The sequence below is a fragment of the Oncorhynchus clarkii genome, chromosome 24 (assembly GCF_045791955.1).
Source record: "Oncorhynchus clarkii lewisi isolate Uvic-CL-2024 chromosome 24, UVic_Ocla_1.0, whole genome shotgun sequence".
Lineage (NCBI taxonomy): Eukaryota > Metazoa > Chordata > Actinopteri > Salmoniformes > Salmonidae > Oncorhynchus > Oncorhynchus clarkii.
The window spans coordinates 25,524,628-25,539,492 of NC_092170.1; the positions used below are offsets into that span (position 1 = coordinate 25,524,628).

A 14,865-nucleotide genomic window follows, 5' to 3' on the forward strand; every position below is an offset into this window, starting at 1 on the left:
TTCTTATTTACAATGATGGTCTACCCCGACAACGCTGGACCAATTGTGCTCCTCTCTATGGGACTCCCAATCACGGACGGTTGTGATACAGCCTTGAATCGAACCAGGGTCTGTAGTGATTCTTCGTGGTTAACGAGTAACCACGAAGAACATCTGTTCTGTATGGAACCCAAGTAGTGCTCCTATCTTTTTTACTTGTAATTTTCCTTCCCTGAATATTGTGAGATAATAAGCACATCATGTAAGTCCATTGGACCTGTAGTAGGACATTCTTCAGAATGGCTCATCGGAAAGTCATTTTGTTCACTTTACATGCTTTCACTCCGTGTTGTTAAAGGCCCCTGGGAACTGTGGCCATAGAGAAATAGGCAAAGCGACAGAAATAACTCCTCCCTTTCTTCTAACCATGCAAAAATAACATTTGAATCAGTGGTGTAGGTGGACGTTCTTTTATTCACCAGGCCCAATACTCAAACTTTGTCATTTGTTTAACAAAGTCTATTAAAATGTATATTATCGGTCTCCATAAAGAAAGCATTATGAGTTATTGCTGACTAAGATCAAGAAATTATCATTAGATACGAATATAAATGCAAGTATTTAATAACATTGTGTATTACAGTTCATGCCTTTTACGAGGCAAACTCATGTTACAAGGCATGACCGGTGATGCGCTACTGCCCCCTGGTGTACAAGGAAAACATGACAGCCACACAGGGGTATGAACACACCTGTACATTGTACAACACATCCATTTACTGGTAGCATAACTTCATTCAGAAGCAAAAACAGAACTTTGTGAGCCATTCAACAAAATGGTTGGTAGCATTTTTTTTGTTTATCAATGCTGAACTGAAATGTGTAATATATCTTCGCATTGACCACAATGAAAAATTGAAAACTAAACAGCCCGTAAATGATTTACCACGTGCATTTCAACAGATCTATACATAAACCTGGTTTGTTTATTATACTATTGGTAAGTTCTGAAGAACATCTATCCTTAGGACCACTACTTGGGTTGGGTCCCATATTTTGTTTACCCTGTGCTGAACACAAGTTGTGTCATGACATACCATAACTGCAGTTCCTTCAGTTTCTCCAAGTTCATGGTGAGTATTTAAGTGTAGCTACCCTGTCCTAGTGAATGTAATGAATGGCTGGACTGATAACTGTGGGAAAGTTCAGTCATCAATCCCTTTCCATGGCATTGTGCCACAAAACCGGTATAAATGATTCTCATTAAAACAAAAATAAACAGATTTCACTACAGCCCTTTCTTCATGTGTCATTAAAGGCCAATAGGACCATGGCCATAGAGGAATAGGTGAAGCGAGAGCGATGACTCCTTCCTGCCATCCATACATACAGAAAATATAAAGCAGTTGTGTAGGAGGACATTATATTACTCACCTGGCCTCATACTTTGTAGTAATTTGTTTATTAGTCTATTAACTGACTCCATAAAGATAAATAGCAATGTGCCAGCAAGTATAAGTTATTGCTGACTAAGATCAAGAAATGGTCATAACTAATATAAAACGCAAATATTTAATAACAATGTAAAAGGAATGAATTCCACTATACAAGGAAAAATCATACATTTAAAAGCCATCCTTGGTGATAACAAGGCATTAGTCTAGGCATGATGTGAGTGAGAGAGTCAGAAGCCTGCTCCCACCTCCTCCCGCCTGTGTTTGCCTTCACGGACATTGATTCCCATCATTAGAGAGGAGTGTCCAATATCTTGTCAGTATATTCCAAAATCTTTGCCGTGGCTAGAATCAGTCTCTCAGGACAGGTCGGATAGCCTCTCAATCACCTCCCACAGCTTCCTGGCCAAAGCATCATCCCGCCCCTTGGCACCGACGTCCTGTAGTGCACAGGAATATAAGTAGCGTCCACTCAGCAGCTCAATACGCTCTTAAAGCCCACAGTGCAGGGTGGTCTGAGCTCCCCTCTCAGGCTACTGACCTGGGCGGAGGCTGTAGGTGGAGGGCTACTGACCTGGGCGGAGGCTGTAGGTGGAGGGCTACTGACATGGGCGGAGGCTGTAGGTGGAGGGCTACTGACCTGGGCGGAGGCTGTCCCATCCAGGCGGTTGGCCAGCACCCGGTTGAAGACCACATTGCACAGCTTGCTGTGGCAGTAGGCCCTGAAGTTAAGCCAGGTAGACTGGCCTGGCACCAGATCCTTGACCCAGGAGGACAAAGTCCACAGAGCCTAGACGGTGTAGGTGAGCCGACACGTTGACACTGCTTCAGCCGATCCAGCAGCAAGCAGGTCAACAGGAAGTGACCTAGGTGGTTGACCCTGAACGCCATGCCAAACCCATCCTCAGTGTGGCCAGGCCCCAGCATTCCTAAAACAAATCTAATCGTATTGGTCACATACGTCAAATACAAGAGGTGTAGAGTTTACCGTGAAATACTTACGAGCCCATAACCAACAATGTAGAGCTAAAAATACAAATATTTGCTAAAAAAAGAAAGAGGGAGTTGAGGTAATACAGTATGTTCATGTAGGTAGGGGTAAAAGTGACTATGCAAACAAGGTGACACACAGTGAGATCAGAGGGAGTTAGACAACACATAATGGCCAAGTATTTGTCATCAAATGAGAATTATTTTATCCATGATTCATTAGGGTTAATTTAATAGAGAAAGTACGTTTTATGTATTGGGAATTCATGTTTACATTCCCTCTCTGCCACACCTGCATTGTTGATGAGCAGGCCCAATCTGGGTTCAGTCTTTAGGAAGGTTTCAGCAAAGGAGCGAACAGACTTCAGACTCCCCAGATGCAGCTGCATGAACACCACCTCATTCCCCCGGCTCCCTATAAAACAGAGGAGGAATCAAACTGTGGATTTCAAACACCATACATTTTCAGACAGGTTAAACAAATCTCAAATCAGTATGTATTGAGATGCCGACTCCACAATCTTATATTTACATTATTTATTTTATCTATAAGGCTCCTCTAACCCTTCTGATATCATAGACAGCAGCCTCTGCCTTCTGTTTGCTGCGGCAGGCAGGGATGAACCTGGCACCTCTCTTGGCCAAATCCAAAGCAGTAGCCTTTCCAATACCAGTGTTGCTCCCTAGGGAACAACAAAACACACTTGAATGTAAAGGTCTTCAGCATGAACGCACTTGAAACGTAAGCACACTAAAACAGTCCCCATCACGTAGCAAGGCAACAACATTTGCCTAACTAAACTGTTACAAAAGCAGTCTTCCCTTTCAGTGTCACACAGCAGCATCTTCACTCGCTGAACACGTTCTAATAAAGTATCAAATACAACGCAAATTTAAGACATTATTACAGTACCGAGCATTGTTTCTAAATTTGGTAAGGTAATGTCGTTTGCAAGCTATCAAAGTTCAGCAGACTAACTTGCTGCAGCATGCGCCGTTTTTGTTTTATTACACCAAGCGTTTCCGGGTTTAATTTATAGTTGCTGTACGGAAGTATTCCACCAGATGTCGTATTTGTCGGCTCCATATTGAGGGTATACATTCTAATCAAAATCATTTGTGGGCAGTGTAGTAGTTTATTTCCTCTTTAGGCGTTCTACTTCATTCAAGTGAATCACTCTGAATAATGAAATATTCCCAATCACAAACGACTCATTACATATTTTGCTAGCCTATGTTTTTTTTGCAGAGGTGTAAAGTAACTAATTCCAACTCCTCTCTATACTAACTCAGTCGTTTATCCGAGTACTTGTAGGTTGAGTGTTTTTAAGTCAGTCATTTTACAGAAAATGTCATTAAAGTAACAGTACTTCTACTCGAGTAGGATATTTCAGTACTTTGTTATAAATAACATAAATGTACTTAGTTACTACTGTACATCCATTCCCTCTTCCTTTTTCAATTGAATGCATGGAAAATATCATGTGTTAACGTTCAGGTAATCTTAGCTAATTATCAAGGTCAATTTTTATATTTTAAAAGTAACTCAATTACTTTTACTCTGAGTACTTTTTACTTGAGTAGTTTTACACCAGTAATTTTACTTCTAAAGTAGGATATTTCAGTACTCTTCACCAGTTTTTTTTATTCCAATCCATATGATCAAGGCAACAAACAGCATCAGCTCCTCTGCTATATCCACATGATCTATAAATGCTGTTCCCAAGGCTCAATTGCTACGCATGTAGAGAGCTGGGTGAGGAATGAGAATACATGATCTGAAATATGAATGGATGCGCTGTTAGGTGCTGGCACAGTTATTATACAACCACCAATGAATACACAACAGCTTCATTGAGCAACATGTACTTTATTCCCTTCAGTCTTGAATTGCCCAGTAAGCCTATGCTTCTTCATTCCAACATCCACCGTTTTGGGTGGGTCCTTTCATTATGTTCCAGATATGATATCTACTAGGGCAGAGTGGAACACCCTAAGTCACGTGGGGTAGGCCTAAGATCTTAGAAGTTAATGCACAAGATCAATCCTAGATACCAATCACACATGAGTAAGCACTTTTAGAATACCTGACACTGTTGGTTGATTTAAAGGGTAAGTCAACTCAAATGTCAAAAATCATTTTGCACACAAAGGGGTCATAGGGGTAGGTTTTCACTAGTCCACACAGACTCTCACTGACTTCCCATAGCTTCTTGGCCACCGTGCCGTCTCTGGCCTTAGACGTTCCTGACTGTACAGTTGTGGCCAGAAGTTTTGAGAATGACACAAATATTAATTTCCACAAAGTTTGCTGCTTCAGTGTCTTTAGATATTTTTGTCAGATGTTACTATGGAATACTGAAGTATAATTACAAAGGTTTTTATTGACAATTACATGAAGTTGATGCAGAGTCAATATTTGCAGTGTTGACCCTTCTTTTTCAAGACCTCTGCAATCCGCCCTGGCATGCTGTCAATTAACTTCTGGGCCACATCCTGACTGATGGCAGCCCATTATTGCATAATAAATGCTTTGAGTTTGTCAGAATTTGTGGGTTGTTGTTTCCAGGCCATGGACCCAAAATATCGATGTTCTGTTCCCCGAGCCACTTAGTTATCACGTTTGCCTTATGGCAAGGTGCTCCATCATGCTGGAAAGGGCATTGTTAGTCACCAAACTGTTCCTGGATGGTTGGGGGAAGTTGCTCTCGTAGGATGTGTTGGTACCATTCTTTATTCAATGACTGTGTTCTCAGGCAAAATTGTGAGTGAGCCCACTCCCTTGGCTGAGAAGCAAACCCACACATGAATGGTCTCAGGATGCTTTACTGTTGGCATGACACAGGACTGCTTCTACACCTGCATTGCTTGCTGTTTGGGGTTTTAGGCTGGGTTTCTGTACAGCACTTTGAGATATCAGCTGATGTACGAAGGGCTATATAAATAAATTTGATTTGATTTGATGGTAGCGCTCACCTTGTCTTCTCCGGACAAGCTTTTTTCCAGATGCCCCAAACAATCGGAAAGGGAATTCATCAGAGAAAATGACTGTACCCCAGTCCTCATTAGTCCAATCCCCGTACCTTTTGAAGAATATCAGTCTGTCCCTGATGTTTTTCCTGGAGAGAAGTGGCTTCTTTGCTGCCCTTCTTGACACCAGGCCATCCTCCAAAAGTCTTTGCCTCACTGTGCGTGCAGATGCACTCACACCTGCATGCTGAAATCCTGAGCAAGCTCTGTACTGGTGGTGCCCCGATCCTGCAGCTGAATCAACTTTAGGAGACGGTCCTGGCACTTGCAGGACCTTCTTGGGCGCCCTGAAGCCTTCTTCACAACAATTGAACCGCTCTCCTTGAAGTTCTTGATGATCCAATAAATGGTTGATTTAGGTGCAATCTTACTGGCAGCAATATCCTTGCCTGTGAAGACCTTTTTGTGCAAAGCAATGATGACGGCACGTGTTTCCTTGCAGGTAACCATGATTGACAGGAAGAACAATGATTCCAAGCACCACCCTCCTTTGAAGCTTCCTGTTATTCAAACTCAATCAGCATGACAGAGTGATCTCCAGCCTTGTCCTCGTCAACACTCACACCTGTGTTAACGAGAGAATCATTGATATGTCAGCTGGTCTTTTTGTGGCAGGGCTGAAATGCAGTGGAAATGTTTTTGGGGGAGTCAGTTCATTTGCATGGCAAATAGGGAATTTACAATTAATTGCAATTCCTCTGATCACTCTTCATAACATTCTGGAGTATATGCAAATTGCCATCATACAAACTGAGGCAGCAGACTGTGAAAATTAATATTTGTGTCATTCTCAAAGCTTTTGGCCACGACTGTACAGTTGGAGAAGTAGCGTCCAGAGAGGGGCTCCAGGTTGGTCTGACATCCCTGAAAAATAAAAAGGAGAGCGGCACACTCTACGAGGTCAGATGCAATAATTTAATAACCTAATAACCAATGTTTCAACAGACAAGCTGTCTTCATTCATCCAGGTCAGTCAGACACCCCAACATAGTGTTCTTGAAGAACAACATGGAGATGACCTTCAACAGCATTAACAATACAGTGTCTGCATAACGGCCCAGCTCAGGTTAGATTAAACCCAGGAGAAAAAAAACACAAGCACTAGAGTTGAGTTATCCATTCATAAAACATATATATAAAAAAAATCTATATTAGTTATTTAGACGCTCTTATCCAGACTGACTTACATCAGTGTATTAATCTTAAGATAGCTAGGTGAGACAACATATCGTTGTGGGATTTATTTAAGATACTCTTTAAAGAGGTAGGTTTTCAGACGTTGTCGGAAGATGGTCAGGGACTACACTGTCCTGATATTAGGGGGAAACTTGTTCCACCATTGGGGTGGGTGCCAGAACAGAGGAGAGCTTGGACTGGATCATTAGGCATTTTATTCTACTTTACATTCAACCAAGGTAGAACTAACTTGAAAACTGCAGATACCATTACATTCAAAAGCTTTATAAACCTGACTTAGCAGCACTGACCTGGGTGGAGGCTGAAGTAGGTAACATTTGTGTCCTTCAGTCTCTTGGCCAGTTCATGGGTGAAGAGAACATTACACAGCTTGCTGTTGCTGTAGATGTTAAAGACATCCATGGCAGACTTGCCTACTCCCTAAGTGCTCGAGCAGTTTAAATACATTTTGCCAAAATTATGACCCAGGGACGCCACATTAACCACTCGACTCGGACTGCACTCCTTCGACTGTCCTGAAGCAGGTTGGTCAACAGGAAATGACTGATGTGGTTAACACCAAACATCATCCCCAAGCAGTCTTCTGTGTTGCCCTGAATGTAAATACCTGAGAGGAAACGAGACATCATTCATCCGTAATCACTTCTATGGGTTGATGGGAGTTCAGGGTGCATCTCAATAGTCTTAAGTAGCTTCATCTCCTCACAGCCTTTATTTCATCCTGTAATGATGCAAAGGAACCGGACAGGTGTATTGCTTTCACCTGCCATGTCAGCACAAATAAAGAAGGGTAGAGGGAAGAGAGAAAAGTTTAGAATTATCGAGATACACCCAGAAAAAGAGTGGTCCAACAATACCTCCTCAATCCTCCTTCACCTCTCAATCTGGGTCCAGTCTCATGACGATTTCAGCAAAGGAGCGAACAGACTTGACTCCCCAGGTCCAGCTGCATGAATACCACCTCATTGTTCCCACTCTCCTACAGGACACAGGCATTTCTTTGTTACTCTGTCCCAATTTAATTGAACAATTGATGCCGAACCATTCATAGATTTATCATTTTCCAAAACGCCTCTTTTCACTTCGACTGCCACCGCACGAGGGTTGTGATGTAATAAAATGTGCTATTGTGAAGAAAGTCAGATTGTTGAACATCTCATTCATCTCAGCTCTCCGCTTGCTGTGGCTGGCCAGGATGACCCTGCCACCTCTCCTGGGCAGATCTAGCACTGTCATCTTCCCTATGCTTGTGTTACTTCCTGGAGAATTAGTATTTATAGGATCAATGCAATGTAGGGGAGATCGGAGGCAAATGTAAAAATATATATTTTACTCTATATATATAGACCACTTGAACTATGCCAGTCATTTTTTTTTACATCAGTATCCTAATCATTCATAGGTCAGTACATAAAACAGTTGGGTTACAATACTGACTTTAATCCACAGTCTGGACGTTACATTTGCCCCCAGTGCCAGGGTCAAATGTAACACCTAAAAAATAAACCAAATAAATTCAACTTCAAATACTTCTGTTTGATTTATCACATTATCATAGACATATGTAATGATTTTGCTATCAAATTATGTCTAAGTAACCAACCAATATTTACAGTAACACCCATTTGTGAATGGCCATTCAGTTCCTCTCAAAACATCTGAATAGTCTGATAGTGCCCAAATGATATCTGTTGACAACATATTTGGCAATCTACAGGACAAGGATATTTAATGTTAGTTTTGTATAATTCATAAAAATCTTAAGGTAAAATCACTTTTTTTTTTTCATCATTTGGCTTAGGTTCATTTTAACACTATGTTACAATTGCCCCCAACCCAGCAGCCATGACACAAAACCTCATGTGCCTAGCAAGAGACAACAATGTCAATGTTTAACTAACAGATAGTGATGAAAATGATGCTAGCTCGAGTTCTTGGACATTAAGGCTCAGACAGTACAAGAAAATACAGTGCAATATTTGTCTGAAACTCTTCAACCAGGAAGATAACGTAAATGGGCATGTACTGTACTCTAACTTGTTTCTGTTTGGAGAAGTTCTAATTGTTACAAACACCCCCTGTTACAATTGTCCCCAGTCTCCCCTACAACCTGCAGCAGAGTGTTCGTTGAGTTTTACAACCAGGGAAATCCCCAATGAAATAATATACAAAGACAAACGAATTTAAGAATGCTATATACAGGAAATGTACAGACAAAGAAAATTACATCTACTCTACATTATTACATAACAGTGCCATGAACTTTCCTCCTGTGTCAATGTGGGGAAATACAGGAAGCATTGACAAAAACAGACACCAGTTACGAGTTCTCATGCTGTTTCACATTGCTTTTGCATATTGCCCCTATGACAAAGATGTTATGAAAAATCATATAGGCCACCAATACCACTCCAGCAACAAGAACAAAGGCAGCCATTGAGCTTTCAGATCCTGTGTAGCACTCAGTAAAGAGACCCATAGCACACACTGCGCCCTCTGGAATTCCTTACCATAAAGTTATTCTCATGGTCTAGAATTCCTTACCATAAAGTTATTCTCATGGTCTAGAATTCCTTACCATAAAGTTATTCTCATGGTCTACAATTCCTTACCGTAAAGTTATTCTCATGGTCTACAATTCCTTACCGTAAAGTTATTCTCATGGTCTACAATTCCTTACCGTAAAGTTATTCTCATGGTCTACAATTCCTTACCGTAAAGTTATTCTCATGGTCTACAATTCCTTACCATAAAGTTATTGAATCAGCCTCCAGTATTTATGCTGCAGTAGTTTATGTGTCGGGGGGCTAGGGTCAGTTTGTTATATCTGGAGTACTTCTCCTGTCCTAGTCGGTGTCCTGTGTGAATTTAAGTGGGCTCTCTCTAATTCTCTCGGAGGACCTGAGCCCTAGGACCATGCCTCAGGACTACCTGACATGATGACTCCTTGCTGTCCCCAGTCCACCTGGCCGTGCTGCTGCTCCAGTTTCAACTGTTCTGCCTTATTATTATTGGACCATGCTGGTCATTTATGAACATTTGAACATCTTGGCCATGTTCTGTTATAATCTCCACCCGGCACAGCCAGAAGAGGACTGGCCACCCCACATAGCCTGGTTCCTCTAGGTTTCTTCCTAGGTTTTGGCCTTTCTAGGGAGTTTTTCCTAGCCACCGTGCTTCTACACCTGCATTGCTTGCTGTTTGGGGTTTTAGGCTGGGTTTCTGTACAGCACTTTGAGATATCAGCTGATGTACAAAGGGCTATATAAATACATTTGATTTGATTTATTCTCATGGTTACTCTGCAGCGCAAAGAGCTCTACTTTCTGTTGAGTTGCGGGAAAGCTTAAACCACACCCCATTGGACAGCACAGGGCATTTTAGCTTTTCTTCTTATTTGCTTTGTTTGGATTCTTCTACTGAAGCTTTCATGCTCATCTCTCTCTCTGTAGGGCAGGCATGAGTGCCATCTTTAAATTCTAATTCAGCTGATAAATGGTTAGGAGGATACTTAGGCAAAAGCTATGAATAGTAGCTGGAGCCATCAAAAAACAAACAATCAAGACAAACATTCTTAACATTTTAGGCTTATTTGCTGTTTTGTAAGAAATATAAATAACGTCTCTAATTAAATGTCCCATAAATCATTGTTAGGTAAGAAAAAGCAAGCGCTTCATCCATATATTTCTATTCATGTACATTTTATAAAGAAAAACTGAAAGAATTACAGATTTGTTTTGAAAGAACACAGCATATTGGTTAGTAGGTTGAAGCCCAGTTAAAACTGGAGATTCACAGTGGTTTTCTTAAGAGGATAGGCCACTCAGACTCTCACTGACTTCCCATAGCTTCTTGGCCACCGCGTTGTCTCTGGCCTTAGCATAGAGGTTCCTGACTGTACAGTTAGAAAAGTAGCATCCAGAGAGGGGCTCCAGGCCCTCCTGCAGGGCACAGTGTAGGGTGGTCTGAGACCCCGCCACAGTGTCCTTGAAGAAGAACATGAGGAAAGGCTTCATCAAAATCATGAACACCTTGCTGACATTGCGAAACAGTTCAGAGTTGATGGCTCCTGAAAAACAAAATAAACCCACGTTTATATTGGTTATAACTTGCAAACCAATAAATGTACTATTATTCAGACACATGGGGATTAGAGTAGGCTGTTGGGAGTAGCTATAGGAGGATGGGCTCTTTGTAATGGCTGGAATGGAATAAATGAAACAGAGCCAATCATGTGGTTTCCATATGCTTGATGTGTTTGACACCATTCCACTCCAGTCATTACAATGAGCCCATCCTCCTATATCGCCACCCACCATCCACAAGGCGGGGATGCATAAAAATACTGCATTTCAACTAATCAATACAAGACAAGTCCTTCTAACCCATACTTGGGCACAATGAAGATTTTATACATAACTGGGATATAGTGCACTCACCTGGGTGAAGGGTGTAGCAGGTAACATTTGTGCCCTGCAGTCTCTTGGCCAGCTCATGCGTGAAGAGAACATTACACAGCTTGCTGTTGGCGTAGATGTTGAAAACATCTGTGGCAGAATTTCCAACTCCTAACTCCTTGTGAGTGCTCAAACAGTTGAAGTCGATGGTGCCGAAGTTATGACCGATGGATGACACGTTGACCACTCGACTCGGACCACACTCCTTCATACGGTCTAACAGCAGGTTGGTCAACAGGAAGGGACCGATGTGGTTGACACTAAACATCATCCCCAAGCCGTCCTCTGTGGTGCCTGGCATGTAAATACCTGAAACAAAGGGGAAGTAACTTATTTCCATTTTGGCTTCATGAAATACTACAAAATAAGTTTTACTCAGATTGATACCAGCTGCCTCACTTCCAAAATGTCTACACTGGTGTCAGGATATTACGTGGGTAATATTGGATGGGTATTACCATGTGCCATGGTTGGTGGGCTTGGTTAGTTGAGACAGCAGTCCAGCGAGCTCTTTTGGCTGGAGCATAATTTGTAGCCTACAACACCTTGGCTGCATGTTCAATCGCTATGAAATGTTCCAGCTCTATGAAATGTTCCAGCTCTATGAAATGTTCCAGCTCTATGAAATGTTCCAGCTCTGTACACAGGCTCTTGTGACACCTCACTAAGCACTAACTTCAAATCCATCTGGAAAAGGCTGTCTGTACCAGTAGTGGTCAGTGCCATTTAAGATGAGGGAGGATTCGTTTTTTTTCCCATGAGCATGGCCTTATTTCTATTACAGTATATTGGATGACTCTCATTCATATTCCATTCACCCAGTTCAATGTAACAGCGATAGGTTTAGGAACCTACATGACACTAACATTTTCCCTATACCCATGAGGTTGCTACAACCTAGCCTATGACAGACAGACACATGGACAGACAGTGACACATTCAATACCGCCTTGCACACTCTTGCCTGCATCTAGCTGATCTAGGGTGTAATCAATAGTCCAACAGTTGCAACGAGAGTGTCTATTGGACAAATTCAGGTATGTTTATCCCAGTTTAAATAAATACAAAATTCCAAGCCGCTACACACAGTTTACATCGTTGTCACCATATTTGCTAAAGTAACGTCATAGACAGCAGCATAGCTAATAGAACTAATGTGTTTGTAAACCCCTACAATCATGCAGTAACGTTACAGTACACAGTCAGTGAGCAGTTACACCGTTGGGCCCCGGTGGCAGTAAATTTGTAAATCCAGAAGTTGACCTTGACTTGGAAGAGTTCCAGTGTTGTGTTGGATAGTCACAGCCAGCTAGCTAACATAGCATCCCTCTGTTTGAGCAGGGTGTTTGAGTAGGCTAAACTAATTAGCTGCATTTGCTAGCTAAGTGACATTGGGAAAAAATGACTCTCGCTTGCTTCTTCAATTTGGAATAAATTAATTTGTTCAAAACTGTTCAACTATTGTCTTTCTCTGAGTAAACTACTCACCACACTGTGTGCACTGCAGTGCTAGCTAGCTGTAGTTTATGCTTTCAGTACTAGATTAATTATCTAATCCTTTGATTGGGTGAACAACAGTTAATTCTGCAAGAGCTCTGGTAGGTTGGATAATGTCCTCCGGCATTTGTCATAATTACTGTGAAAGTCTATGGAAATGGGTGAGAACCATGAGCCTCCTAGGTTTTATATTGAAGTCAATGTACCCAGAGGACAAGCTAGCTGTACTCCAGCTACAACATGGTGCTACCCTACAGAGTGCTGTGGAGGCTACTGTAGACCTTCTTTGCAAAATTGTGTTTTAATCAATTATTAGGTGAGATGTGATTATATTTAGTATAGTTTTATCTAAAAAGGATAACTTTTTAAATGTTTAAAAATATATATTTTTATGAAATACACTGAGGATGGTCCTCCACTGGTCTGTACAAGACTAAATACAATGTCATTTTTTTTTTATTTTTTTTTTTTTTATTTCACCTTTATTTAACCAGGTAGGCTAGTTGAGAACAAGTTCTCATTTGCAACTGCGACCTGGCCAAGATAAAGCATAGCAGTGTGAACAGACAACACAGAGTTACACATGGAGTAAACAATTAACAAGTCAATAACACAGTAGAAAAAAGGGGAGTCTATATATACATTGTGTGCAAAAGGCATGAGAAGGTAGGCAAATAATTACAATTATGCAGATTAACACTGGAGTGATAAATGATCAGATGGTTATGTAAAGGTAGAGATATTGGTGTGCAAAAGAGCAGAAAAATAAATAAATAAAAACAGTATGGGGATGAGGTATTAAGTCTCGTACAAGGTTGCGTGTATTGAAAGAGGGCCGTAGCGCTGCGAGAAACAACCACTGCAAGCCACACCTGCATTGTTGATGAGCAGGTCGAGTCTGGGCTCAGTCTTTAGGAAGGTTTCAGCAAAGGAGCGAACAGACTTCAGACTCCCCAGATCCAGCTGAATGAACACCACCTCATTGCTCCCGCTCTCCTATAGAACACATTTCTATGTTACAGTACTATTTTCATACACAAATTATAATAGAGAAATCCTAAAACCGCCGCAGAAAAAAAAAGACTAGCCATACACTACTGGCCATTATAGGGGCTAAACTGGTCAAAGAGTTTTCAATCTCCTCTCACCCTCTTGATGTCAGCGAGCGCGGCCTCAGCTCTCCGTTTGCTGCGGCAGGCCAGGATGACTCTGGCACCTCTTCTGGCCAGATCTAGAGCTGTCATCTTCCCTATGCCTGTGTTACTTCCTGGAGAAAGTGGGCATAAAAAAGTATTAAAGAAAAATATTATATGGGAAGGTGAATAATAAAAGTTTATGATATTACTCTTACATTTATGCAGGTGGGAAGATTTTTAAAAAAAAACATGCTTTTTTCATCTTTGGTCATGATTATCCAACATTGATTAATAAAATAGGAATGGAAATCACTGGAAAAGGACTTACCAGTTACGATGACAGTTTTCCCATGCAGTTTTGCTTTACTTGTGCATCTCTTTCCTTTAACCACAACACTGTGATAAATATATGCAATACCAACTACCAAACCGACAAGCAAATAGGTATACATCCTTCTCTCTCCTGTGTGAAAACACCTTTGCTTTCAAGAGTGTAGACAAGCTAATTTTAACTCATTGGAGAGCTGCTGTGAAAATATAAACATACCCTTATCAGCTTCACAGTGGATTCAGTTTGTTTATCTGGTGATTGCGCAACTGGACAAACCGGAGTCGCTCTCTCAGGGCACGGCCATGGAAGATAAAAACAGTCAAATCCGAGCAAAAGGGTTTTACCCTTAGACATACATACACTGCATGACGAAGAGTACACTATATACACAGAAGTATGTGGGCACCCCTTCAAATTAGTGGATTTGCTTATTTCAGCCAAACCCGTTACTGACAGGCGTATGCAATCGAGCACACAGCCATGCAATCTCCATAGAGAAACATGAGCAATAGAATGGCCTTGCTGAAGAGCTCAGTGACTTTCACCGTGGCACCGTCATAGGATGCCACCTTTACAATAAGTCAATTCATAAAATTTCTGCCCTGCTGGTGCTCCATCGGTCAACTGTAAGTGGTAGAAATGGAAACGTCTAGAAGCAACAATGGCTCAGCTGCGAAGTGGTAGGCCAAATAAGCTCACAGAATGGGACCACCGATTGCTGAAGCGCGTAAAAATGGTCTGTTCTTGGTTGCAACACTCAGAGTTCCAAACTGCCTCTGGAAGCAACGTCAGCA

General features: G+C 41.5%; 1 protein-coding gene and 2 pseudogenes across 1 annotated transcript; all 3 read right to left on the reverse strand.

Moving 5' to 3' along the window:
- Positions 1-475: 475 nt before the first annotated feature.
- Positions 476-3,343, reverse strand: LOC139382617 (dehydrogenase/reductase SDR family member 13-like; annotated as a pseudogene).
- A 1,202-nt stretch (positions 3,344-4,545) lies between these two features.
- Positions 4,546-9,129, reverse strand: LOC139382618 (retinol dehydrogenase 12-like; annotated as a pseudogene).
- On the reverse strand, positions 7,646-14,425 carry LOC139382905 (dehydrogenase/reductase SDR family member 13-like). Its single transcript, XM_071127165.1, has 5 exons — positions 14,069-14,425; positions 13,753-13,871; positions 13,477-13,600; positions 11,090-11,416; positions 7,646-10,719 (listed from the first exon to the last, which is right to left on the reverse strand). Exons 1-5 carry the CDS (start codon positions 14,190-14,192, stop codon positions 10,457-10,459), a joined length of 957 nt encoding a protein of 318 aa, XP_070983266.1. The 5' UTR covers positions 14,193-14,425; the 3' UTR covers positions 7,646-10,456.
- Positions 14,426-14,865: the final 440 nt, after the last annotated feature.

Bases quoted from the DNA above. Each gene is read 5' to 3' on its own strand.
- LOC139382905 (XM_071127165.1), bottom strand. From the start codon at position 14,192: ATGTATACCTATTTGCTTGTCGGTTTGGTAGTTGGTATTGCATATATT. The intron at 13,872-14,068 runs GTAAGTCCTTTT...CACTTTCTCCAG, and splicing joins GAAAACTGTCATCGTAACTG to GAAGTAACACAGGCATAGGG. The intron at 11,417-13,476 runs GTGTGGCTTGCA...CCTTTGTTTCAG, and splicing joins CCTGCTCATCAACAATGCAG to GTATTTACATGCCAGGCACC.